At 44.0% G+C, this 12,324-nt stretch overlaps 1 protein-coding gene across 4 annotated transcripts in view; it reads right to left on the bottom strand.

Annotated features, from left to right (window-relative positions):
• The window catches only part of ltbp1 (latent transforming growth factor beta binding protein 1), a 133,598-nt gene extending 123,037 nt beyond the window's left edge, over positions 1 to 10,561 (bottom strand). For 2 of the 4 annotated variants that reach the window (XM_014154513.2, XM_014154517.2), the window contains exons 1-3: positions 9,821 to 10,561; positions 8,928 to 8,998; positions 1,495 to 1,795 (exon numbers count right to left, since the gene is read on the bottom strand). In XM_014154513.2, the coding sequence (XP_014009988.2) occupies positions 1,495 to 1,795; positions 8,928 to 8,998; positions 9,821 to 10,167 (719 nt within the window). In that variant the 5' untranslated portion in view covers positions 10,168 to 10,561. The remainder of the gene's footprint in view (positions 1 to 1,494; positions 1,796 to 8,927; positions 8,999 to 9,820) is intronic. The other 2 variants (XM_014154515.2, XM_014154516.3) reach the window with 1 other exon arrangement.
• Between the last annotated feature and the right edge of the window lie 1,763 nt (positions 10,562 to 12,324).

Genomic DNA, 12,324 nt, shown 5'->3' with positions numbered 1-12,324 from the left:
ACAGCAGGTTCTTACACTTAGCCTAAATGACTGAACCAACAACCGCATGATACTACACACCCTAAGTGCCATTGATATATCTTGCAATCCGCCAACCAATGCGGACACGCCAGACACAAACAAAACAGTGGTACAAAGATCCTATACTAACCATAGCATAGGGGTTAAATAAACTAGAGTGATGCCAACAGGTTAATCCATTAAGTTACATCACTGTGGGGATCTGACCAATGAAATCCCATCAGTAAAGGAGCCCCATTCCACTGCCCAGACGACCCTCTCTTTGATGGGATCAGAAGGCATGTGTCATCTGTAGACAGGGTCAGAGGCTTCACTGAAACCAGCCATTGGTCCAGTCGTCCATTTATCACACAGGACACTCTCTCTCGGTTTAAATAAAAATACAGAGTATTATCTGAAATCTCTTGAAACTGCACCGCAATTTGACACATTTAGTAGAAATACATTTTTTAATAGTATAAAATTAAGCCTTTATTACTCTTTCCCTGCATAGCTAACTGATCTGATTATGAATGATTGACCTTGAGATTATTTTTTTCTTCGACATATCAGATGACATGTTCCTTCTCTCTAATGAATGATGGGGGAATAGCTCTCTGTGAGAAATAAGCCCCAGTGGAAATTGAGAGCAGCTTTTGAGCACACAGATCTGGGAGCAATTACACCGCCTGAGAAACGCATAAAACCTCAGACGTTTTACAGCGAACGCACGTAGAACACAGCACATAAAATGGATTCATTAACATTTGAAATATCATTCATCAATATCAGAAGTAAACAACCCCTGCCAACATTTCTTGGACCCGATGTGAGGAAATTCTGGACATTTCTATCAACACATTGCCCCACATTCGAGTGAAAACAGAGATTTACTCAAAGTCTGCATTCACTCTGATTACTCTTGACAAGACGAGGGCCTTGCGCCACGTCCAATGTGATTGCACATTTTCCAACAGTCTACTGTAGTGACAGGCAAAACAAACCGACAGCAGCACCGTTTCAAATACAGTACATTAAAATGCTCTAAGTGATTCAACCCATCACACTAATGGATGGTGATAATCAAACTATATTTAGATGATAAACAACAATAACGCAATCAAACCAGTAGGAGGAAGTCCAGTCTTAAGAGCGCTGCGAAAACTCTCACAGAGAAGAAGTTGTTTTCACATGACCCCAATTGCTATGGAGAATGGGCTGAGGCCTCGCTGTCCTCTCTGACACCGTGTGGGGGCACCAGCAGAGTGCCTGTATGATTATTTACAGATGAGCCCTCCGACCAACTCAAGCTTTGTTTGACAGTATGCACCACTTCGACTCCACTACTAATAAACTGTGAGGAGCGTGAAACAAAAACAGATTGGAAGAGAGTGATGGCTTAACCAAACCATTTCAAGCATTCTCATATATACAATAAATGGACACCAGTGGGGGTTGTCAACCACATGCTGCAGCTGAAGAGAGAATACTCACTGCTGGGGCCGGACAAGGTGGGGGGACTGTTTGACGGTCAGGGTCATCTGAGCCATGTTGCTGACAGGGACTGGGGCATAACCCTGCTGGGGGATGGGCACCTGCTGGGGAATGGGCCTCCGGGGCACTATGCTACGGCCATTGGTGTGTCCATTGGTGTGGCCGTTCCCTGGCTGCGCTGGGATGGAGGAGGTGGGCTTGGTCTTCTGTTCACATGCCTTGCCATTGAAGCCTTGCTTGCAGACACAGAGCTGGGGCCTCAGACACATTCCCCCGTTCTGGCACTGGGGCAGGCAGTTGGCTGCAGCACAAAACATAGGGGGGAAAAGAGAAAGACAGAGAGAGTAAGACGGCAATGTGTACATTTTCACACGGGCGCACACTCCAGAAGCAGACATATCCTATGTTAAATGCCACCTCTATGACTTTGTCTCAGGGAGCACTTTGGTAGCTACACTGAGTGTACAAAACATTAGGAACACCTTCCTAATATTGACTTGCACCCCCTTTTGCCCTCAGAACAGTCTCAATCCGTCAGGGCATGGACCATACACAGTGTCGAAAGTGTTCCACAGGGATGCTGGCCCATGTTGACTCCAATGCTTCCCACAGTTGTGTCAAGTTGGCTGGATGTCCTTTGGGTGGTGGACCATTCTTGATACACACAGGAAACTGTTGAACGTGAAAAACTCAGCAGCGTTGCAGTTCTTTACACACTCAAACCGGTGCGCCTGGTACCTACTACCATACCCCACTCAAAGGCACTTCAATATTTTGTCTTGCCCATTCACCCTCTGAATGGCACACATACACAATCCATGTCTCAAGGCTTAACAATCCTTATCTAACCTGTCTCCTCCCCTTCATCTACACTGATAAAGTGACGTCAATAAGGGATCATAGCTTTCACCTGGTCAGTCTATGTCATGGAAAGAGCTAATGTTTTGTACACTCAGTGTATTTTCAGACATTTATTGAGGAAACTCAGAGGGATTCATTTAGGTGCCATAGAGTCATTACTCAAACCAGAAGTAATGTACAAATTAGGAAAAAAGTATCATGAATGAATGCATTACCAAACATGTTTTTCTTTCTTCCTGGTTAACAAATACAGTACTGAGCATTCACAATAAGCTTTCTGTACTGCATAAAAAAGGGACAGGAATAAAAAACAGACAGAATCTAAATGCCTAACAATCATAGTGAGAGAAAAGTGTTCCCATGCCTTTCTCTCTGTCATTATTAGCAGCCAATGTAAATACCAACTCCATGGTTCCCCACACAGTGAATATATCCCCACCCATCCCAAAGCTGAGAGTTTGGTGGTGCTTTACTCAAGCAGAGGCCCTGCAATCAATGACTGGAGTCCCTGGTGCAATGACATCATGTGCGGTGTGTTGGGGCATCAGAGAGAGGGACTGTGTGTGTGTGTGTGTGTGTGTGTGTGTGTGTGTGTGTGTGTGTGTATGTATTTGGGGTTTTCTTTGAATTAGATACAGGATACCTGCAGGTCACCTGTAATTACATTGGTCTCTTCTCTCTAAAACGCAATGGACTGGGGCGGACATTTTTCAATTAGAAAGCATTTTTCAACCACACGCGCATGCGCATGCGCGCACACACACGCACGCACGCACGCACGCACGCACGCACGCACGCACGCACGCACACACACGCTTTCAGCTGAGCCAAAATTCCAGTGGGCTACACGTGTGTGAAGTGTGAGAGGAAAAGGCTAAGTGAGTGGTCTCTCTCTCCCCAGCCCCACAGGGTCCCTGAGGGGGGTGTTCCTACACCACACTCCTCATTAGCTCCTTTTGATTTGTGAAAGTGATCAATGAGAGTGAGAGCAAACTGCAAGTCATGCACCACCCAAGGGCTTGAAAAAATAAATCCCTCTCTCTCGATGGGCATCTACAACTGGTTCACCACTGGCTCAACGCTTTCTCCACCCCACTGAGCTATTCAGACACGAGACCTAACAAACGCATGCTGTGCAACAAGCATCAGGGGGCGATTACATCACAGATTACATCGCTCCTGCTGAGTTACGTTTTGGTTTCTACATAGCCCACACTATAATTTTCCATTCTGGGGCGCCTTTTTTTGCTTTCTTTTCCGAGTAAGGTAAATTGTTTTCTTTTTTCGCCTATGCACCTTTGCGGGACCTGAGTAAGGCCGGACCTGAGTGATGCTGCCATCTGTTTGTGAATAGTTCCTCTCAGGCAGAGGTAGGGCTACACAGAACGCTGTTCTGTGACAAGGGCACGGTATAAGTGATGCCGATTTAAGTGTTAGCTGGGGAGGGGAAAATAAATAATTCAAAGTGACATTACACTTTGATGAAACTACAACTCGACTGACTCATAGGGAGCGTTGCTGGAGTCTGCAAAGGTCTGTCACGGAATACAAAAATGTATGTGTCTGTGTTTGGGGGTGGGGAATAGTCCCTCTCTCAGGAAATAATGTTCTAGTGCAGGTGTCAGGGGATGTACCATTAGCTGAATAACCAGCCATCCTACAGCCTGTCCACACCAATCCCAAAAGCCTCACTGATTCCCAAGGCAGCGGATGACCTAAGGTTTGTATTACTTGATTCTTTCCTCGCACACAGACAGTTAAATTGGGTCTGAAATAGTGTTGCAGTTGTGTGAATACTGTGTTGGACAAGAAAGAAAATATTACTTTTTGATGTCTTCTTCCTCACTCATGCTTCTACTCAATATAAACGGTGTCTGTCTGCCCACCTCCTGTACAATACGTAGGACAGAGACAGAGAGCCTACATTGCTGACTCAAGCAGTCTGGGCCTCAATGGCCATTTCTATCAATTATAGCTAATCATTGTTTATCGCTGGAGTTAACACAAGACTACATTTAATTCTGTTGCTGTCCATTGAATAAGCAGCAGCGTTGTAAACTTCCAGCCAAGTGTCTGACATTGAAGAGCCAAGTCCATTAAGACATTCCTAGTTGCCATGGTACTGTGCCCATACCTGGTCCTCACCCCCACTTAACTGCTACTCCAGATCCAGTGCGTCTGGATAGGCACTGTACAACGACAGCAGCCACAGACGCTCCCCTCAATCAGCAGACCAATCATAAATCACCAGGTGCTGGGTTGAGGTGAACACCGCTCTAGTTCCTCCATCTCTCTCGTCACACATTTCCATTGTCTAAGAATGGACTGATTTCCCTGATTTATTATGCTCTTCTCCCCCCCCCCCCCCCTCTTTTTAATTCCCTCCCTCTAGCTCTCTGGCTTGGCAAAAGAAACGTCCTAGTCGTGCTCGCCTGGTGTTGGCAGGAGGCTGCGATCGCAGAGAAATGTATGGTATGCATGCGTAGAGAGGAGACCCAGAGACTAAACACATACCTGACGGCCCTGAGTAACCAAAGAAATCCACAAAGGAAACGTCAAGTAATCAGGAAAATAAAGCCTGGATATGAGGTCTGCAAAGGGGAGTCCTGGTAACGCAACAGAGACAAAGACACAAAGTAGCAGTATTCAGATGGAGAGTATATTCCATCAAGTTGCTCTGAGAACATAAAATATCAGATATAATGGTGGGATTACCTGGATTACAAGAGCGTTTTAAATATTCAGTTTACAGTAAAGTCTTTAGCTTTTTCCTTGTTCATTTTCGAAAGAGTTTCTCTGCCTCTTCCAACTGGCCATAGTTCTATTTGTCCTATAGGTTGGACTAGCCCTGTGAGCACTACAGCATCTTTAAATTACCCTCAACTAAGGATGAGGAGCAAGAGCACAAAAATACCTTTGTGAGTCCATCCCATCCACATCACTACAATATCTGGCTGCATCATTTGCTTTCAACATCCTGTCCTGTCTTTTAGGGACATGCAAGGCAAAGCATGAGAGAGCTTAAAGGCCCAGATCAGTAAAAATGTTTAAAAAAAAAATAATATTTACATCATATTGTACAACAACGGATTCAATTAGCACTGTAAAAGTGTGCATTTTCTGGTTTATTTCCTGATAGTTGCTGGTCGAAAATACAATCTGCACAGGAACTTCTAATCAACAGGTTGCATGGGCAGGAGTTTTGGATTTCGATGGTGACATCATCATGCGGTAAATTGGTTAATAGACCAATAACAAAAAGTGTTCCAAACCTCTCTGCCAATAACAGTTAGTTTTCAGTTTCCCCCTCCCCACTCAGACCACTCCCAGACAGTCCTAGCAAAATTATTGCTTGAGGAAAAAAATGTGTTGCTAAAAAGCTACTTTTGCCCATTTTTATGGAAATCTGTTAGTAGAGTACTCAATTGATATAAAAACAGCTGCATTGGGCCTTTAAATATATCAAATGGTTGAACCTGTCACATTCTCTTAACTTTGGGGGAGTTTCAAGTAGCCTCTTCTTGAGGGATCCTTCATGAAAAATAAAGACTGCTCTTCAGCTGTGCCGTGCAGCTACGCCGAAGCGAAATATTTTCATGTTCTGTTTTGTCTGGCCCGTTCTGCTTACTTTTGGGTTGCACTCAGTTAAGGGAGAAATGGGGTGGGCAGCTTTTCAAAGCGTTCGATTACCATGCGGCTCCACATTGTACATAGCGCCGCCAGGCTCCAGTGGGAGCGGAGGGATTGAGCCGGATGAAGATGCTGCTGCCTGAACCCCAAAGGGATCTGGAAGACCATCTAACGCGGGTCTCTCGCAGACCAAAAAAAAGTCTAACCATCTTTATCTTTCATTTCTACACCTGTCTTTTTATTCTCTTGAATTGCGGCAATATGGTTATGAGGGCATATTGTGTGCTGTTGCGGACAGCTGTAATATTAAAGAGGAACACTGCAGTTCTGCAGTTAGTGTAGGTAGAATAGGTACAGGAAATGACTGCTCCCGAGTGTTAATACACAGCTCAGAGTTGGTAAGAGCTGGCAACGCCAAGGTCGTGTATTGAATACCCACAGGGATCACATATGAATGCACTCACTGTACTGTCAGTCACTATGTATAAAAGTGAATGTTAAGTGGCATTTGTTATTATATCAAAGGCCTATTAATACTACAATCTATTTTCTGTTGCGGACAGTCTTGAATCTAGCAGAGTGCTATTCCGCTCTGCAATTCAATAATCACATGTCGTTAGACTACCTTCTCTGCGTCAGGAATAGACTGAATAAATCCTTGGGATGTTTGCTCATCATCTCTATTAGATTACAGTCCATTAAGAGGACAGAGAGGTGTTTGTAGCATCTGCATCACATTCTTGAAACTGTCTGGATGCCATTAAGACAAACAAATAAACAAACAATCTCATCTAAGGTGCAAAACATGTATCACATATTATCAACATTAGTGTCATGGTTACAGCCTGATGTCATGTAATAAAGAATTGCAATAACAGCTTCCTGATTAAACATGCTTGGTCCATTTGCTAGGTAGGCCAGGTTTTCAGCTCTCTGTGTCACTGTTTAAGAAACGTTTTAAAATTAGCTACACTCACTCTTAAATGCACATACATTCTTGAGTATGTACTGTGGGTGGCTTGGCATGGAAAATATCATGGATTAAATATCCTAGTGGTAATGTATGGTAAGATTTTCACAGCTTCTACTAGCTACCCGCAAAATTAAAAGCTGGGCTTGCCTTGGTGGGAGGTTGCTGGCGTGACTGACAAACTGAAAGAGCACTTTATGCAGCATGCTAGCAGGCCACGTGTAAGGCGTTGCCAGAAAAAACAAAATTAATATCTATTAAGGAACCCTTTTGTTAGCATTGTCGACGAGGGTAGTGGGGGGGGGGGGGGGCTGGGCTGGGGCATCCTGGAAATCAAACCCCATTAAACATTTAGGGGGTGGATTTACAACCTAGTCTACCTTCAGTGACAAGGTAGGTAGAGAAAAGAAAAGAGCTGATCCTGGAAAAACTAATTGAGCAAAAGCTATAGAGAGCGATCCATAAAAGATATGACTGACTATAGCCTAGGAGTGAGTTATTATAATATTGTTCCATGTAGGAAAAAACAAGCACAATGAAAATAAGGAAGAAAAGCCAAGCATATGCATTGGTCGGTTACACTAATTCATCAATCATAGTTGCATTATTCATCATATTTATTAGGGTTGTCTAAAGCAATTCATTGCTATAGATGAATGGAACCTCTCCTCACAGTGCTTCCCTGGTGCTCTACTACTGTAAATATTAATATCACGGCCAGTGAAAAATCATACAACTGAGCGGTGAACACCAGATGACCTGAGGATAAGCTGAGAAAATAAGAACATAAAGCCATTTTCCCAGAAAGAGCAACTGTACAGTAAAAGAAATCTAGTGGCACAAAGATCTTCGTAGATTTGTAAAAAAAACAGTCGTTGAAACTCCCTGTAACATTTCATCTGACTCCATCCTGTCCACCCCGATTCCAGCATCTAGCTACAGTCGGGCATACTGGACTCTGATCCTGACATCAAAAGGACCAATTAAAGCCATGGGTACTGTAGGAATGTCCACTATTGGTTCTCTTCCAGAAACCTTGCGCAGCGTTTCCCGTTCCCATGTAAACAGTAGCATTCCCCCACTGTGGATTGCATGCCTGCACCCACTCCCCCACCCAACCTCTGCTGCCTCAGACCATGCCAAGGAGACCATGCCAGTCTACTAAGTGGAGCGCAGTCTTAAGTGGGAGCAGACCAGAGTAGAGTAGTGCAGGCACGCTGGGCCTATAAAACATATGAATCAGGGGTCCTAGACTAAAACGTAAGCCCTGGTTTCCCCAGGAGGTCCACCAGACTCGGCGCGGAGAGACCGTCTGTCTCTTATATAACCAGCTGGCAAAGCCTCACGGTCGAATAGGAAAGAGATCCAGATGATGGGGCCGAGCCAAGAGGTATAAAACACTCCAAACCTTTTTCTCTTTCAGGCCGTGCGCCTACTCCTATGCAATAACAGTGTTCTCATGACTCTGCAACACGGGCCCTAACACACTGACAGTCCTGTCATTGTTCCCAGTTGGGCAGAGTCACTGTCAGCAATGCCAGTTATTTATAAAGAGTAGCATAGAAAGGTGCTGTTCTCCAATCTGTCACTGCTGATCATCTAAAGGCACCTTCAAAACATATATGCATGCATGTATGTATGTATGCTTGGGTGAGTTTCCAAGTAGAGTGGGGACGTAGGTATACTGGATGGATATATATATATATATATATATATATATATATATATATATATATATATATATATATATATATATATATATATATATATGGTATTCTGGCACAGATCTGCCTAATGAATACCGTGATTAAAGACAATTGTGTACATTTTCCAAAGGAAGAAGTTATGAGGTGCCATGTACAATATACAGTGAATCCAAGACTGTCATCAAGAATTTGGAAGAACATTTTGAACCACTGCAGCTTTTTGGCCCGCCTGCGGCAGCAGCTCGGCTGTGGTAGTGGATACTCACGCTTGGTGCACCGCTGCGATCCAGAGGCCTTACTCCATCCGTGACAGCACTGCCCTCCACAGACATTCACCCTGCAACAACACCCAGAGACAGAGATCGAGCATTGTCACACACACAAGACAAACTCATTTTGCCTAAAACTCACTTGCTGGTGGGCCTAGTGACCCACCTGTGCCGCCCAGCCTGAGATGAACCAGTAAAACTGGGCCGGATCTGGTTTTAGGGGTTTCCTTTTATTGGAGGTGAAGCTGGGAGTCCCTAGCCTGGTGCTGAGACTGTGGGAATGTCCCCACTAATCATACATCTGAGAGTGCTGCGACTTGGGGCCCTGCAAATTCTGGTCTTGCTCCTGAATACAACAGGATCTGGGCCATTTCGCTTGACTACTTTCCTTTGAGAATACTTTATTATTTTAGAACAGTACTTTAAAATTTGCTGTTTTTCTTTCTTTCTCCTTTGTGTGGATGTTAATACATTTCCTTATTCCGTATAAACTTGAAAGTGGTAAAAAAAACATTCAGAAGTGATACATTGAACTTGAAATGAATGAGGTTAAATGTCCCAAACAAGTAGCCTACAGCATTGCACGTGTTTTGATTTGTCAGAAATATCAAAAAGCTACCAGAAACAAATGCACTGTATCATTTAAGATGGTCTCGCAGACTATTTATTTAACAACCACTGTTAATTATTACAGTGAATACATTGGCCAGACAAAAAGCGAGTTCCTTTACCAGGTGCATGACTACAGTACAGTAGTAAGTTGACCCAACACAGGCAATACATTTGTATACCAGACCATCTTGATATCCAAGAGGATAAGTAGCCTATAGACAGACAGATGAACTCTTCTGTAACAGGAACTATTTTCAGACACCCACTGGTTAACTTACCCTGAAATTTTCATTTGGTGACTTTGGTGAACGTTGTGGCTGGTCTGCCGAATGACTTGCTGGTGCTGAGTAAACTGTGTATCCTGGCGAAGCGGGATCGCTTGGTTACCCATCCTACGGGTTCGGACCTGGCTACCGTAACTGGCAGTGAGCTCCACGTTGTAGGCATGGGGCTGTCCTGTGGCACTGGAGCGCGAAGAAATGGAACTCACATGTACCCTGTCCGTCCCGCTCGGACCTGGCTGCAACACGTAGTATCTCCTAAAGCCACTCTGATCCGTGGACACAAACGCTGGTGACATGAATAAACCTAGAGAAAACAAGAGGTCCCATCTGATCCAAGCCATATCCAGTCAGTATCCGCGTAAAGACAGAATACTTTCTGAAAACTTTAGAACAAATTCCTTGAAGGTCGGATGTTTCTTCTGCGAAGTCTGAATGTGGAAAATAAAAACTCCTCTGACTTTAACGCAAGTAAAACAGTTCTATATCCCTGAACATATTCGTCTATGCTTCGCCTTGCAACCCGAATTTAAAAACGATAACTAAAAACGTAGGCTGAACTTTAAAAAGTGAAAAATAAAATAGTAAATAATAAATGTAAAAACGTGATCATGGATCTAAAACAGAATGAAACACTCCTTTATCCCTGTGCAGGGTAGGGGGGAGCTGGACAGCAGATGTTACGGCTGCTATGGCTATGTCTGTGCAATATTTTACCCTGCAGATGAGATTGAAAACTCTTTAAAAAGTTTCACTGTGTAAAGGAGTTAGTGTCAGAAGTGAACAGCCAATCTCCAGCAGACATGACGTCAGGAGTGGGACGCTTATTGGAACACACTTGTGGGGCTGAACCCTAAAAAAAAAAAGAAGTTTGGAGTGCGTAGGGCTCCTAGCATAGACTGTAAAAGATTCCTAGTCCACAAAGATCTAAAGGAAATCCATTCCTCAAGACGCATGTACTTTCTTCTTGCTGTCGGCAAGAGCGCGCGCTCACCAAAGTGACAGCAGGGATAAACCTTGTTGTACAGCGAGTTAATGAGTGATAAGAGTATAGCAACATGCTTATAATGACCATTTATACAATAACACACCCAATAAGCCAAGTGTAATGTGTACAACTAATTCATGTAGCAGTTCTTAATTCATATTTATAAATAACATGCATATGTATGTAGGCTATATGCAGTCATAGTCCTCCATCTTATTGTTACTTCAGCCCCATAAAGTCCTGCATAAATCATAAAGGAACTACCATGCGTCATAAACTATAGCCAAATATTTATAAAGCCATGTGTGCACCATTATTCATCCAACAACCCACATGAGTTACTTGTCAACAGTTGAGCTGGGGCCATTCCTGGTGGCTTCTAATCTCCCACGGTTATCCCTAGTTGCTGTCCTCTTACACAGCAGCGTTACCAGCAAACCCTGTGTAAATTCTTCAACATTTCCTCATTATTTCATTGAAGATTGCAGGGGATATTCCAGTACTGGAGTGAGTTCACTGAAGACACGCACTATGGAGCACACAGAATGGTTTTAAGGGCCTACACCCAGATGAAAATGAGCCCCACTGAGTCATTGTGTGCGCTTTGGAAAACATACACAGTACCACGAAGTCTTATGACGTTGGTTCTCTTGAGGGAGGGATATCTATCTATCTATCTATCTATCTATCTATCTATCTATCTATCTAACTGTCTTAAAACCTCTATGTCCCCCATTGAGGAATGAAGTGGGTGGATACCACAGGAGGCTGCTGTGGGGAGGACGGCTCATAATAATGGCCGTAATGGAGCAAATGGAATGGCATCAAACATCAAATACCATTCAACTTATTCCGCTCCAGTCATTACCACGAGCCCGTCCTCCTCAATTAAGGTGCTACCAACCTCTTGTGGGGGATACTGGATACAGTGGTGTCATAAATAGATGAAAAAAAGAAAGCCCTCCAGAATATGAGGGAGCGGAAAGGAGGGGTTTGAGAAATGTTGCTCTGAATTTGACACGAGGTAATGGTAACCAGAACCCAGTGTCTGTGGAGCAGCATCCTTGGAGAAGGGGACAGATCTGTGGAGAAAGACAGGGTGAAGCACGTGTCATCACCAATGACGCAACATGAACTACACTACATATACACAAAAGTAAGTTGACACCCCTTTCAAATGAGTGGATTCGGCTATTTTCAGCTACACCCGTTTCTGACAGGTGCATAACAATGAGCAATCAGCCATACAAACTCCGTTTTGGGTTTCCATGGCCGAGCAGCCGCACACAAGCCTAAGATCACCATGCGCAATGCCAAGCTTTGGCTGGAGTGGTGTAAAGCTTGGCGCCATTGGACTCTTGAACAGTGGAAACTCGTTCTCTGGAGTGCGCTTCACCATCTGGAGGTCTGACGGACTAATCTGGGTTTGGCGGATACCACGAGAACGCTACCTGCCCGATTGCATAGTGCCAACTTTAAAGCTTGGTGGAGGAATAATGGTCTGGGGCTGTTT

The sequence above is a fragment of the Salmo salar genome, chromosome 18 (genome assembly GCF_965601325.2).
Source record: "Salmo salar chromosome 18, fSalSal1, whole genome shotgun sequence".
NCBI classification, from domain to species: Eukaryota; Metazoa; Chordata; class Actinopteri; order Salmoniformes; family Salmonidae; genus Salmo; species Salmo salar.
This window is presented reverse-complemented; position numbering and strand designations above follow the sequence as displayed.